The sequence below is a fragment of the Salmo salar genome, chromosome 04, assembly GCF_965601325.2.
Source record: "Salmo salar chromosome 04, fSalSal1, whole genome shotgun sequence".
Classification (NCBI taxonomy): Eukaryota; Metazoa; Chordata; class Actinopteri; order Salmoniformes; family Salmonidae; genus Salmo; species Salmo salar.
The window spans coordinates 24,818,290-24,832,771 of record NC_138294.1 but is presented as its reverse complement, the minus strand read 5'-3'; the positions used below and the strand labels follow the sequence as shown (position 1 = coordinate 24,832,771).

The 14,482-nt window shown below is 43.5% G+C and overlaps 1 protein-coding gene across 1 annotated transcript; it reads right to left on the bottom strand.

The window, feature by feature from the left end:
- Nucleotides 1-1,061: 1,061 nt before the first annotated feature.
- On the bottom strand, nt 1,062-14,110 carry LOC106602445 (uncharacterized). The gene is made up of 3 exons (XM_014195099.3): nt 13,630-14,110; nt 8,519-8,649; nt 1,062-4,114 (listed from the first exon to the last, which is right to left on the bottom strand). Exons 1-3 carry the CDS (start codon nt 13,904-13,906, stop codon nt 3,038-3,040), a joined length of 1,485 nt encoding a protein of 494 aa, XP_014050574.1. The 5' UTR covers nt 13,907-14,110; the 3' UTR covers nt 1,062-3,037.
- Between the last annotated feature and the right edge of the window lie 372 nt (nt 14,111-14,482).

Here is a 14,482-nt window from a genome sequence, read left to right as displayed (position 1 = left end):
CATTGAGGAACTGAAGCAAGCACACTTGTCATTTTTCGTTGTTTGTAACACAGCCCCGCATCCCCAACATCACACAATTACTGTTGTTGTTAACACAATCATTATACATCACAATCTGGGTGAGGTGGGCATCATTTGAAAGTGTATTCTATTGCCAACATGGCTAGCTAAGTGATACCATATGATCATACAGTGTTAGGCTTTCAAAAGGCACTTCAGACAAACAGATTGTAATTTTGGTGCACATAGAATGGAGTCATGAGTGCATTCAAGTGCGTGTTGTGCGGCTAAGTTTCTTCACAATAAGTTTCTTCACAAACACAGGCTCATTGTGTTCAGGACAACCCAGGGTATAACGCATGTCATCTTTGTAACTGTGGATCAAACATAGCGATCATAAACGTTGATACTGTAAATAACATGAGTTGTCAAATATGGAAATGTGAAGTGCACATTTGGACTCATAGGTGTGGTTTGCTTGTATGACATCAGTGGTATTTATTATAATCCTCAACGTCTCATCTTTCTGAACACATCGACTCCTCTCAATTTATATTTGCCCCACTCAGACAAATGTGCAAAAGTAGCCCAATTAGCGGGAGGGATGGGGGTATCTTGTCGCGCACGGTGCTCAAATTTATAACGGCTGTCAGTCAAAACCCATACAGTGATGGGAAGCGGAGAACCTGAGCCCTGACGTCATGTACAGCCACTGCGTTCTAATTTAGGCGCTTATCAATGAAAACATTTGCCATTTTCAATCAGTATATGATGATAGGGCCTGTGAGTGGAAAGGGCTACACCTATCATCATTAAACCCATCCTGGTGGACATAAATATGATGTTGTGGGTAAATATGAGTCAGCGACGATAAGTCAAAAGTCAGACAAACCTGACTAAACTATTTTGATGTGTACAGTAGAGGTTTGTTAGTGTGTGGGTATGTGTAGCTATATTTAGTAAGTGTATATTGGTTATAAAACGCTGTCGGGTGTGTATGCAGAGTAGGGTGAGATCAGATGTGATGTATATTAAAGAGAGTCTCAATGAAAGTCTTAGAATGAAAAGTCCCATTTTGTGTTTATTAAACAAAAACAAGTGTTAAATACACCATATGAAAACCACACACCTCAACTAAAAATCTGCATGAATTTGATAAACTGCATTATTTCTTGTGAAAAAAATTTAGTTGAATGGAAGTAATGAAATAGGCATTTGTGAACATCATATACAGTGAGGGAAAAAAGTATTTGATCCCCTGCTGATTTTGTACGTTTGCCCACTGACAAAGAAATGATCAGTCTATAATTTTAATGGTAGGTTTATTTGAACAGTGAGAGACAGAATAACAACCAAAGAATCCAGAAAAACGCATGTAAAAAATGTTATAAATTGATTTGCATTTTAAATGAGGGAAATAGGTATTTGACCCCACTGCAAAACATGACTTAGTACTTATTGGCAAAACCCTTGTTGGCAATAACAGAGGTCAGACATTTCTTGTAGTTGGCCACCAGGTTTGCGCACATCTCAGGAGGGATTTTGTCCCATTCCTCTTTGCAGATCTTCTCCAAGTCATTAAGGTTTCGAGGCTGACGTTTGGCAACTCAAACCTTCAGCTCCCTCCACAGATTTTCTATGGGATTAAGGTCTGGAGACAGGCTAGGCCACTCCAGGACCTTAATGTGCTTCTTCTTGAGCCACTCCTTTGTTGCCTTGTGTTTTGGGTCATTGTCATGCTGGAATACCCATCCACGACCCATTTTCAATGCCCTGGCTGAGGGAAAGAGGTTCTCACCCAAGATTTGACGGTACATGGCCCCGTCCATCGTCCCTTTGATGCGGTTAAGTTGTCCTGTCCCCTTAGCAGAAAAACACCCCCAAAGCATAATGTTTCCACCTCCATGTTTGACGGTGGGGATGGTATTCTTGGGGTCATAGGCAGCATTCCTCCTCCTCCAAACATGGCAAGTTGAGTTGATGCCAAAGAGCTCAATTTTGGTCTCATCTGACCACAACACTTTCACCCAGTTGTCCTCTGAATCATTCAGATGTTCATTGGCAAACTTCAGATGGGCATGTATATGTGCTTTCTTGAGCAGGGGGACCTTGCGAGCGCTGCAGGATTTCAGTCCTTCACGGTGTAGTGTGTTACCAATTGTTTTCTTGGTGACTATGGTCCCAGCTGCCTTGAGATCATTGACAAGATCCTCCCGTGTAGTTTTGGGCTGATTCCTCACCGTTCTCATGATCATTGCAACTCCACGAGGTGAGATCTTGCATGGAGCCCCAGGCCGAGGGAGATTGACAGTTCTTTTATGTTTCTTCCATTTGCGAATAATCAGAGTAAAAACTGTTGTCACCTTCTCACCAAGCTGCTTGGCGATGGTCTTGTAGCCCATTCCAGCCTTGTGTAGGTATACAATCTTGTCCCTGACATCCTTGGAGAGCTCTTTGGTCTTGGCCATGGTGGAGAGTTTGGAATCTGATTGATTGATTGCTTCTGTGGACAGGTGTCTGTTATACAGGTAACAAGCTGAGATTAGGAGCACTCCCTTTAAGAGTGTGCTCCTAATCTCAGCTCGTTACCTGTATAAAAGACACCCGGGAGCCAGAAATCTTTCTGATTGAGAGGGGGTCAAATACTTATTTCCCTCATTAAAATGCAAATCAATTTATAACATTTTTGACATGAGTTTTTCTGGATTTTTTGGTTGTTATTCTGTCTCTCACTGTTTAAATAAACCTATCATTAAAATTATAGACTGATCATTTCTTTGTCAGTGGGCAAACGTACAAAATCAGCAGGGGATCAAATACTTTTTCCCCCTCACTGTAGCCTACACAGTACAAACACTATGTAACAGACGTTTTGGACTTAAATATGCCTTATATACCACACAATGTCTGGATGCAATATTCTACCCAGGAATATTCAACACTGAAATCTGTTACTCTCGTTATTCCAAATGCATCTGTGGATATTTTATGTTGACAACAATGAAAATGCACCTTTGTCTTTAATGCAGGGTTTGATCTAAACGTCAGAAGACCTTTCTCCCATGTGGACCTTCAGGTGCATCTTCAGGTTGCAAGCCTGGGCGAAGCGCATTTGACACTGGGTACAGCTGAAGGGTTTCTCCCCTGTGTGGACCCTCTGGTGTCTCTTCAGGGTGCCAGCCTGAGCGAAGCGCATGTGACACTGGTTACAGCTGAAGGGTTTTTCCCCTGTGTGGATCCTCTGGTGGATCTCCACCTTCTGGGGGTAGCGGAAGCCTTTGTTACAGAACATGCAGAGGAACCGTTTCTCTTTACAATTACCTGATGTTGCTCCCCCTCCCTGAGTCTGCGCTCTAGCCCTGTCGTTTGAGTTCAATACCTGATTGAAAAGGACGTGTCCGTGTGAATCGGAAGGTGCCATCGACGTGGACACTGGGTCGCGATCACTGAGCGTGTGTAAAGGGTAGTGAGTTGCAACATTTGGATTTGTCTGTAAGCTTTCCCTGTAGTCTAAGAAGTCACTAGTGTTGCCCTGCGGCTGGCCTCCTAAGTGAGTCTTGTCTGCATTCCATGTCAGAGGAGTGTCACCCTCCACTTTCACCTCATCTATGACCAGACCCTCTCCTTTCTTATCTAGGCGCCCTTCAGAGTATACACCACTACAGTACTGGTTCCAGTCCCCTCTCATTGGATCAGTCTGTGTATCTAAGCCCACAGGCCTGTCACCAGGTATCATCTCTCTCTCTGTAACATATGAACAGGATGGATCATTGCCAGTCTGTAACGCGTCACCTGAGTCCTGATGGGACAGAACCGGGCTCAGGTTACCGTGAAGTAAATACTTTGAGCGGGGAGCAGGAGGACAGCCCAGTCGCTCCAGCACTGTTAAAGTCTCTGTGTCTGTCTCTGACTTGAGGACGGCGTTCGGCGTTCCACTGACCGCCGTCATGCTGCGTTGGGTCCTAGGCTGCGCTGGGGTGATGGTGGGGTCCTCCGTAGCGACAGGGGGCACTCCAGCCAATCCAGTCTGGATGTCTCTGCTGTGTTGTGGGTCCTCCTCTCCTTCAGACCTCTCCAGCTTGACCCCAGGACCTGCAGCCTCTGCATCTGCAGACTGACACAAGAAGAGAGGAGGTTATGATCAGTACATGAGTTGAACTGGATAACAATGTTTGAGTTTATTTTTATTTTTATTTTTTATTTTTACAGGGACAGTGCACATTAATCAACGTTTCAGTAAAAGTGCCGGTTTTAGCCAGCCGGCTAATATTCAACCTCAGTCCCCGGGCAGGTTATTAAAAACAATTACAATATAGACAATCATTGAACAGTGAGCACACGCAGAGTAACATAGGACAAGCAAGACAAAGCATACAGACAGAGCAACATAGGACAAGCAAGATGTAACATACAGACAGAGCAACATAGAACAAAAAGCAACAAGACAAAAGCCATAAAAACAACAGTGTTTCCACACCTCACAAGCTACAGACAACATGGAAAGTGGCAATACACAGCTAGTGATTATGTTCACAAATCTGATTGACCTTTAGCCATGTCTTCATGCATTTTGTGAAAGTGTGATATGTGGTGCAGTTATGTGTGTCTGATGGCAGTGTATTCCAGACATGGGACGCTCTCACAGAGAAAGCGGATTTACTAAAGGTGCTTTTCCTTAAGGGAACTATACAGTCACCTCTCATGGCAGACCTTGTGGATCTGCTGCCATATGTTTGGGTTTTCTGTGTAACAAAAATACTGAGTGGAGGGGGAGCTAGGCCATTTAGGATCTTGAATACAAGACATGCGTCGGTGTATTGCACAAGATTTTCACAACTCAGGAGCTCATGCTTTCTGAGGATGTAACAGTGATGATGGCTATTGGGCTTCCTATCGAGCACTTTGAGAGCCTGTTTGTAGACAGACTGAATAGGTTTTAATGTTGTATAGCAAGCTTGGGCCCAACTAGTCAAGGAGTATGTTAAGTGGGGGAGTATCATCGATTTGAAGTACAGTCTTGCTACCTCTGTGGTCAAACAATTTCGTATAAATCGGAAATTAGCTAGGTTGAATTTGGTTATTTGAATTACCTTTTTCACAAGCTTTTTAAAAGAGAGGTTGGAATCAAGTATGATGCCAAGGTACTTAAAATCAGATACCACCTGGAGCTTCTCCCCTGACACATAGACATCTGGTTCAGTAGCATCTGTTGCCCTCTTTGTGAAGAACATGCAAACACTTTTTTTCACATTGAGCCACTTTGTAACCTGGACCATTACAGTAGTGAGTTCTTGTGCAGCTTGTTGTTTGCTCTTTGCATGCACATATATCACTGTATCATCTGCATACATTTGAACTTCAGACCCAGTGCAGACAGAAGGCAGATCATTAATGTACAGGCTGAACAGGAGGGGCCCCAGTATTGACCCTTGGGGCACGCCCACATCATAGCTAAGAGTGGGCGACAGCTCATTGCTCACTCTGACACACTGAGTTCTGCCTTCAAGGTATGATTTCATCCATCTCAAGGCATCGGGGGAAAAGTTGAACTTGGACAATTTTGTGATGAGAATCTCATGGTTAACAGTATCGAAAGCCTTCCTTAGGTCCAGAAACACAGCCCCAACAACGCCCCCTTTGTCCATCTTGGACTTCACATTTTCCAGAAGAAAGCAGTTGGCCGTTTCTGTGGAGTGTTTCGCTCTGAAGCCAAACTGCATGGAGTGTAATGTGAAGGGGCTGTTGTTGAGGTGGGAAATCAGTTGTTCTGCTACACACTTTTCAACAACCTTCGACACTACAGGTAGTATACTAATGGGCCTGTAGTTACTCAGGTCAGCAGGGTCGCCCGATTTAAAGATGGCCGTTATTATGGCTGACTTTCATACCCTTGGAAACACCCCCAGACCAATAGATGTGTTGGTGACCTTAGTAATGGGGCCAATGAGTGACTCTGTAGTTTTTAAGAAAGGTAGAGTCCAGCCCAAACACATCTTTGGATTTAGAGTTCTTTAGTGAGCTAATCACCTTGTTCACCTTTGACTCAGAAACCTCCCTTATGATGAAGACAGGTTGAGCGTCATTCACTAGCACTGAGCCCAATAAACCAGTGGAGGGGTTCTGTGTCAGTACCTTGACAGAGTCAATGAAGTAGGAATTGAAGGCTATTGCTATTTCGACTGCATCCTGTGTTAGATTGCTATTCACCATGATTTCTAGTCTTTTTGCATTATTACTATGGTCTTTCCCTGTAAACTTTTTTTGATTCTCCCAGATCAATTTAGAATTTCCCTTTGCCTCACCAATTATGTTAATAAAAAAGTTTGCCTTGGCCTGTCTGATTTCTTTCGTCACCTTATTTCTCAACATGGTAAACCTACGTCTGTCATGCTCTAATTTGAATTTTAGGGCTGTTTTTAGAGCATAATCTCGTTCTTTCATCAATTTCCAAATTTCTCCATTTAGCCAAGGAAGAGTGCTCTTTTGGCCAGGTTTGGATTTGATTTTCTTTAGGAAACCATTTATTTTAGCCTGGATTGTGGATAGAAAAACCTCACTATCAGCTTCCACGTCTGCACAGGACAAGAGATCATTCCAGTTAATTTCATTAATTGCGTTTTCAAAATAGTTTAATTCACTCTTAGGTATTCTTAGTTGATCCGGCTTTCTAACAGTAGAGAGCTTAAACCTGCTCTTAGACAGCTTTCTGGCTATAAGTGTCAAATTATGATCAGATAGCCCAGTAACCATATTGAATGATTTAGTCACTCTCTCTGATTTATTACTGAACACCAAATCAATCTGTGTTTTAGAGCAACAAGTCACCCTGGTTGGCCCTTTAACGAGCTGTGTAAGGTCAAAGGTATTAGTGATCCGTTTGAGGGATTTGCTACAAGACTTGTCTTCATAATTAATATTAAAATCTCCCATTAAGATGACCTCCTTCCCAAAATCACATTCCCTAAGCATGTTATTAAACTGATCAAAAAACACACTTTTGGTGGAAGGTGGTCTATACATTCCAATAAGGGTAAAGGACATTTGGGGAGACAGTGTAACGTTCAGGCCAATACATTCTAGTTCATTATCACATGACCACTCAATTTGTTTACTTCCCTACTTGTTGTAGGGAAGTCTTACAAGCTCCCCTATGGCAGATACAGTTGGAAGTTTACATACCCTTAGGTTGGAATCTTTAAAGCTCTTGTTAACAAACTATAGTTTTGGCAAGTCGGTTAGGACATCTACTTTGTGCATGACACAAGTAATTCTTCCAACAATGGTTTACAGACAGATTTCACTTAATCTCAATTCCAGTGGGTCAGAAGTTTACATACACTAAGTTGACAGTGCTTTTAAATAGCTTGGAAAGTTACAGAAAATGATATCAGAAGCTTCTAAAGCCATGACAGGCTAATTTACATCATTTGAGTCAATTGGAGGTTTACCTGTGTATGTATTTCAAGGCCTACCTTCAAACTCAGTGCCTCTTTGCTTAACATCATGGTAAAGTCAAAAGAAATCAGCCAAGACCTCAAAAAATAAATTGTAGGCCTCCACAAGTCTGGTTCATCCTTTGGAGCAATTTCCAAACGCCTGAAGGTACCACATTCTTCTGTACAAACAATAGTACGCAAGTATAAACACCATGGGACCACGCAGCCGTCATACTGCTCAGGAAGGAGATGCGTTCTGTCTCCTAAAAATGAACTTACTTTGGTGCGAAAAGTGCAAATCAATCCCAGAAAAACAGCAAAGTACCTTGTGAAGATGCTGGAGGAAACAGGTACAAAAGTATCTATATCCACAGTATAACGAGTCCTATATTGACATAACCTGAAAGGCCGCTCAGCAAGGAAGAATCCACTGCTCCAAAACCGGCATAAAAAAAAGCCAGACTACGGTTTGCAACTGCACATGGGGACAAAGATCGTACTTTTTGGAGAAATGTCCTCTGGTCTGATGAAACAAAAATTGAACTGTTTGGCCATAATGACCATCGTTATGTTTCGAGGAAAAAGGGGGAGGCTTGCAAGCCGAAGAACACCATCCCAACCGTGAAGCACTGGGGTGGCAGCATCATGTTGTGGGGGTGCTTTGCTGCAGGAGGGACTGGTGCACTTCACAAAATAGATGGCATCATGAGGTAGGAAAATTACGTGGATATATTGAAGCAACATCTCAAGACATCAGTCAGGAAGTTGAAGCTTGGTTGCAAATGGGTCTTCCAAATGGACAATGACCCCAAGCATACTTCCAAAATCTCTACTATTATTCTGACATTTCACATACTTAAAATAAAGTGGTGATCCTAACTGACCGAAGACAGGGAATTTGTACTAGGATTAAATGTCAGGAATTGTGAAAAACTGAGTTTAAATCTATTTGGCTAAGGTGTATGCAAACTTCCAACTTCACCTGTACATGAACCTGTACATGTAAGCAAGTGAATAGCTGATGGGAGCCTTTCTGAAATAAACTGGCAACATTTGATGTGATTTAATACTATTGCACTGACCTCTATCACAATAACTTGCTGGATCGAGGTTCTACTCGCCTCATCAACAGTGATTGGTTGGTCATCTCTCCATGTATTGTGTCCCACTGGCTTCACAAAGCTCCTGTAGCCTCCAGTGAGATGTCCTTCACCTGAGAGAGTGATTTGGGGAAAAGTTAGGTACTGTCATTGCTATATTGTACACTATTGGTAGTTTTGACACTGACTAGAATTGGCAAGGATGTAAACCGGCCAATCAGCCCTTGGCTGGTTTGAGTAATATATATATATATATATATATATTTTTTTACAAACTCAATATACTTTAAAATTACTAAAACCTGTGTAGAAATGATAATGGTCCCACATTCATACAGTTTCATGATTGTGTCCAGCTTGCTAATAATCAATTAAATGAAAGATAGTCAGGTAGCATCCAAAAACGATGGATGGAGGACAATTTTTTTGCTAATTTTGACAGCAAGGAAATATTTAAATTCAGTGCAGCCCTCCAGACCTCAATGGACAACTTCTTGATACTGTTTATTTATTTATTTCACCTTTATTTAACCAGGTAGGCAAGTTGAGAACAAGTTCTCATTTACAATTGCGACCTGGCCAAGATAAAGCAAAGCAGTTCGACAACATTAAAAAAAAACACAGAGTTACACATGGAGTAAAACAACATACAATCAATGATACAGTAGACAAAAATAAGACTATATACAATGTGAGCAAATGATGTGAGATAAGGGAGGTAAAGGCAAAAAAAGGCCATGGTGGCAAAGTAAATAAAGTATAGCAAGTAAAACACTGGAATGGTAGAATTATAATTTGAAGAAAGTTCAAAGTTAAAATATAAATAATATGGTGCAAAGGAGCAAAATAATAAATAAAATAAATAAATACAGTAGGGGAAGAGGTAGTAGTTTGGGCTAAATTATAGATGGGCTATGTACAAGTGCAGTGATCTGGGAGCTGCTCTGATAGCTGGTGCTTAAAGCTAGTGAGGGAGATAAGTGTTTCCAGTTTCAGAGATTTTTGTAGTTCGTTCCAGTCATTGGCAGCAGAGAACTGGAAGGAGAGACGACCAAAGGAGGAGTTGGCTTTAGGGGTGACCAGAGAGATATACCTGCTGGAGCGCGTGCAACAGGTGGGTGCTGCTATGGTGACCAGTGAGCAGAGATAAGGGGGGACTTTACCTAGCAGGGTCTTGTAGATGACCTGGAGCCAATGTGTTTGGCGACGATTATGAAGCGAAGGCCAGCCAACGAGAGCGTACAGGTCGCAGTAGTGGGTAGTGTATGGGGCTTTGGTGACAAAACGGATGGCACTGTGATAGACTGCATCCAGCTTGTTGAGTAGGGTATTGGAGGCTATTTTGTAAATGACATCGCCAAAGTCGAGGATCGGTAGGATGGTCAGTTTTACGAGGGTATGTTTGGCAGCATGAGTGAAGGATGCTTTGTTGCGAAATAGGAAGCCAATTCTAGATTTAACTTTGGATTGGAGATGATTGATGTGAGTCTGGAAGGAGAGTTTACAGTCTAACCAGACACCTAGGTATTTGTAGTTATCCACAAATTCTAAGTCAGAACCGTCCAGAGAAGTGATGCTGGACAGGCGGGCAGGTGCAGGCAGCGATCGGTTGAAGAGCATGCATTTAGTTTTACTTGTATTTTGGAGCAGTTGGAGACCACGGAAGGAGAGTTGTATGGCATTGAAGCTCGTCTGGAGGGTTGTTAACACAGTGTCCAAAGAAGGGCCAGAAGTATACAGAATGGTGTCGTCTGCGTAGAGGTGGATCAGAGATTCACCAGCAGCAAGAGCGACATCATTGATGTATACAGAGAAAAGAGTTGGCCGAAGAATTTAACCCTGTGGTACCCCCATAGAGACTGCCAGAGGTCCGGACAGCAGGCCCTCCGATTTGACACACTGAACTCTATCAGAGAAGTAGTTGGTGAACCAGGCGACGCAATCGTTTGAGAAACCAAGGCTACTGAGTCTGCTGATGAGGATGTGGTGATTAACAGAGTCAAAAGCTTTGGCCAGGTCAATGAATACGGCAGCACAGTATTGTTTCTTATCGATGGCGGTTACGATGTCGTTCTTATCGATGGCGGTTACGATGTCGCCACACCTTGAGCGTGGCTGAGGTGCACCCATGACCAGCTCTGAAACCAGATTGCATAGCGGAGAGGGTGCGGTGGGATTCGAAATGGTCGGTAATCTGTTTGTTGACTTGGCTTTCGAAGACCTTAGAAAGGCAGGGTAGGATGGATATAGGTCTGTAGCAATTTGGGTCAAGAGTGTCACCTCCTTTGAAGAGGGGGATGACAGCAGCTGCTTTCCAATCTATGGGAATCTCAGACGACACGAAAGAGAGGTCGAACAGGCTAGTAATAGGGGTTGCAATAATTTCGGCAGATAATTTTAGAAAGAAAGGGTTCAGATTGTCAAGCCCAGCTGATTTGTAGTGTTCCAGATTTTGCAGCTCTTTCAGAACATCAGCTGAATGGATTTGGGAGAAGGAGAAATGGGGGAGGCTTGGGCGAGTAGCTGTGGGGGGTGCAGTGCTGTTGAATGCAGTAGGGGTAGTTAGGTGGAAAGCATGGCCAGCCGAAGAAAAATGCTTATTGAAATTCTCAATTATAGTGGGCTTATCGGTGGTGACAGAGTTTCCTATCCTCAGTGCAGTGGGCAGTTGGGAGGAGGTGTTCTTATTCTCCATGGACTTTACAGTGTCCCAGAACTTTTTAGAGTTTGAGTTGCAGGAAGCAAATTTCTGTTTGAAAAAGCTAGCCTTGGCGTTTCTAACTGCCTGTGTGTATTGGTTTCTAACTTCTCTGAAAAGTTGCATATCGCGGGGGGCAGTTCGATGCTAATGCAGAACGCCACAGGATATTTTTGTGTTGGTTAAGGGCAGTCAGGTCTGGGGAGAACCAAGGGCTATATCTGTTCCTGGTTCTAAATTTCTTGAAATGGGCATGCTTATTTAAGATGGTGAGGAAGGCATTTAAAAAAAATAACCAGGCATCCTCTACTGACGGGATGAGGTCAATATCTTTCCAGGATACCAGGGCCAGGTCGATTAGAAAGGCTTGCTCGTCGAAATGTTTCAAGGAGCGTTTGACAGTGATGAGTGGAGGTCATATATACACTGCTCAAAAAAAGGGAACACTTAAACAACACATCCTAGATCTGAATGAATGAAATAATCTTATTAAATAATTTTGTCTTTACATAGTTGAATGTGCTGACAACAAAATCACACAAAAATAATCAATGGAAATCCAATTTATCAACCCATGGAGGTCTGGATTTGGAGTCACACTCAAAATTAAAGTGGAAAACCACACTACAGGCTGATCCAACTTTGATGTAATGTCCTTAAAACAAGTCAAAATGAGGCTCAGTAGTGTGTGTGGCCTCCACGTGCCTGTATGACCTCCCTACAACGGCTGGGCATGCTCCTGATGAGGTGGCGGATGGTCTCCTGAGGGATCTCCTCCCAGACCTGGACTAAAGCATCCGCCAACTCCTGGACAGTCTGTGGTGCAACGTGGCGTTGGTGGATGGAGCGAGACATGATGTCCCAGATGTGCTCAATTGGATTCAGGTCTGGGGAACGGGCGGGCCAGTCCATAGCATCAATGCCTTCCTCTTGCAGGAACTGCTGACACACTCCAGCCACATGAGGTCTAGCATTGTCTTGCATTAGGAGGAACCCAGAGCCAACCGCACCAGCATATGGTCTCACAAGGGGTCTGAGGATCTCATCTCGGTACCTAATAGCAGTCAGGCTACCTCTGGCGAGCACATGGAGGGCTGTGCGGCACCCCAAAGAAATGCCACCCCACACCATGACTGACCCACCGCCAAACCGGTCATGCTGGAGGATGTTGCAGGCAGCAGAACGTTCTCCACGGCGTCTCCAGACTCTGTCACGTCTGTCACATGTACTCATTGTGAACCTGCTTTCATCTGTGAAGAGCACAGGGCGCCAGTGGCGAATTTGCCAATCTTGGTGTTCTCTGGCAAATGCCAAACGTCCTGCACGGTGTTGGGCTGTAAGCACAACCCCCACCTGAGGACGTCGGGCCCTCATACCACCCTCATGGAGTCTGTTTCTGACCGTTTGAGCAGACACATGCACATTTGTGGCCTGCTGGAGGTCATTTTGCAGGGCTCTGCCAGTGCTCCTCCTGCTCCTCCTTGCACAAAGGCGGAGGTAGCGGTCCTGCTGCTGGGTTGTTGCCCTCCTACGGCCTCCTCCACGTCCCCTGATGTACTGGCCTGTCTCCTGGTAGCGCCTCCATGCTCTGGACACTACGCTGACAGACACAGCAAGCCTTCTTGCCACAGCTCGCATTGATGTGCCATCCTGGATGAGCTGCACTACCTGAGCCACTTGTGTGGGTTGTAGACTCCATCTCATGCTACCACTAGAGTGAAAACACCGCCAGCATTCAAAAGTGACCAAAACATCAGCCAGGAAGCATAGGAACTGAGAAGTGGTATGTGGTCCACCTGCAGAACCACTCCTTTATTGGGGGTGTCTTGCTTATTGCCTATAATTTCCACCTGTTGTCTATTCCATTTGCACAACAGCATGTGAAATTTATTGTCAATCAGTGTTGCTTCCTAAGTGGACAGTTTGATTTCACAGAAGTGTGATTGACTTGGAGTTACATTGTGTTGTTTATGTGTTCCCTTTATTTCTTTGAGCAGTGTATATTTTCCAGTTTTTTAAACACCAAATACAAATATACACATGAAACACAACTTACAGACGCACACAAAGACTACATCTCCTCTGCCCAGACCCGAATTCTCACACCTCCATCACTAGTGCTTGCCACATGGCCTTAAATAGTTTTTCCTCGGTCGCCCATGCTATTTCAATAATTATCATTTGGTTAATGATGGCGGATTCATTATTTCCACGATTTGAATATACAGTACGTTTTTTCAAGATGAATGATGAGAAGAAAAACCTCCAGCCCATTGGGTAGTGAAGAAAAACCTCCAGCCCATTGGGTATCTCACTACACCCCCATTTGCCATGTTTTCATTTAGTAAGTAATAGGAAATGCAGTAAATTATCCTCGGCATTCTGCTAAATGTACCTCTTGCCATTACTCTGCATCGGACGAGGCTCTTGGCACTACAGGGATGATTCGTGAGGACGCGCTCTCGCATTGTCCTCTCTGCGCGCTCCCGTGCCACCTTCGATTCCAGTAGTTTCCGCCGCAATCCCCTATTTTCTTTCTGGCTTCGAGTTATTTCCAAACGAAACACTGCATAGTCGTCGTCTACGAGTTTACAGATCTCTTCCACGGCTGCATTCGCTAGCGCCTCCATGATGGAGGCTATTTGAGTGTGAAAAACCATACAGTTAGCCATTGTTAGCTAACGTTAGCAGCTAGCGTTAACTAGATAATGTCCTGACAATAACGCGAATGAAAGACTACCTGGTGTACATATGTGATACTGTGCTGTTAAATTTGTCATATTTTGAGTTCCATGGTGTGAATAAATGTCTAAGTAAAAACCGATAACGTGTTAATTGTTGTTGGTCACTTCACTTGTTTCTTCTTCTTTGGTATAATGGCGTTTGCAACAATTATATTGCATTCCGCCACCTACTGTACATGTGGATAATAAAGTCACCTCCCCAAAAATGTGGGGTAAAAAATAATACATATAAAAAAATTCCATACAAACTATCAAAAACGAAATGTTAATTAAACTAAATCAGCCTGCTTTTCTGTTTTAATCAGGTCGCTACACAAGCTCAGAATGATCCTGTGAGGGCGGGACATTTCCTGGCGACAGTAGTCCTTGCAATGCTTCTGCCATTAAGTCTTTGGAGGACCAAAATCTTCTTGGCTACAGATATAATGATGTCCAGCTTCTTGGACACTTGTGCAGTACAGTTAATAACTCTAGCTATAAATGCTACAAAATAGACCTTATTCA